We start from the raw sequence: 766 nt of genomic DNA, 5'->3' as shown, positions 1-766 counted from the left end.
ATTTTATTATTTTTATAATTTAAATAATCTGTAACAAATTATATTAAACAAATTCAAATGTACCCCGCATTCAAATCAGCCCCACTCACCCCTAATACATTGCATAGTATAACAATGCTAAAATAATTACATATAGAATTGTTTTGGGCGTCTTCTTTATGTTTTAGAATTTGTACATAATTTTTTTGGCATATGTATTTTCGCCAAGTTTTTTGAATAAGTATGCTGCAATCTTTACGTATATCAGCCCGTTTTCTTTCTAAGTATGCAACTTGACTAGCTCTGAAGAATATTTTTGTATTGCCAAACTTATAGTTTTCTTTATTCTGTAAAATGTTTAGTTTATTATAGTGTTTGAAGACATTTTAAGTAAATATACAGATAATATACTTCAATATGTTCTTCAATAATTTGCTGACAAGTTAATTTAGGATAATTTCTATTAATTTTCTTTGATTCCAATAATACGCGATATCTTAAGAAGAAATCTACATAGGTCCATCTAAAATATTTATTATTTAAAAATGAATTAAATAATTAAAAGTATTTGAATTATATATTATACCTAGAAGGAAAGCCATCAGCACTAATGCGGATTGTTTCTAACACACAACAAGCTCGCAATTGATAAACAGCTCGTTGATTGTCAAACACAAATGGTAACTTGTTATCATTTGGTTTAACACACCTTATATAATGTGGGGTAGTATCATTAAGGGTTGTCATGAGGGCATTAAGTGAATTTCTAAACTGTGAACCAACCTTT

The 766-nt window shown here is 27.7% G+C and overlaps 1 protein-coding gene across 1 annotated transcript; it reads right to left on the bottom strand.

The window, feature by feature from the left end:
- Nucleotides 1-137: 137 nt before the first annotated feature.
- LOC115034602 (unconventional myosin-Vb-like) lies at nucleotides 138-756 on the bottom strand. Its single transcript, XM_029491912.1, has 3 exons — nucleotides 566-756; nucleotides 380-502; nucleotides 138-326 (listed from the first exon to the last, which is right to left on the bottom strand). Exons 1-3 carry the CDS (start codon nucleotides 724-726, stop codon nucleotides 260-262), a joined length of 351 nt encoding a protein of 116 aa, XP_029347772.1. The 5' UTR covers nucleotides 727-756; the 3' UTR covers nucleotides 138-259.
- Between the last annotated feature and the right edge of the window lie 10 nt (nucleotides 757-766).

This window comes from Acyrthosiphon pisum, unplaced genomic scaffold, assembly GCF_005508785.2.
Source record: "Acyrthosiphon pisum isolate AL4f unplaced genomic scaffold, pea_aphid_22Mar2018_4r6ur Scaffold_15356;HRSCAF=16012, whole genome shotgun sequence".
NCBI lineage: Eukaryota > Metazoa > Arthropoda > Insecta > Hemiptera > Aphididae > Acyrthosiphon > Acyrthosiphon pisum.
This window is presented reverse-complemented; position numbering and strand designations above follow the sequence as displayed.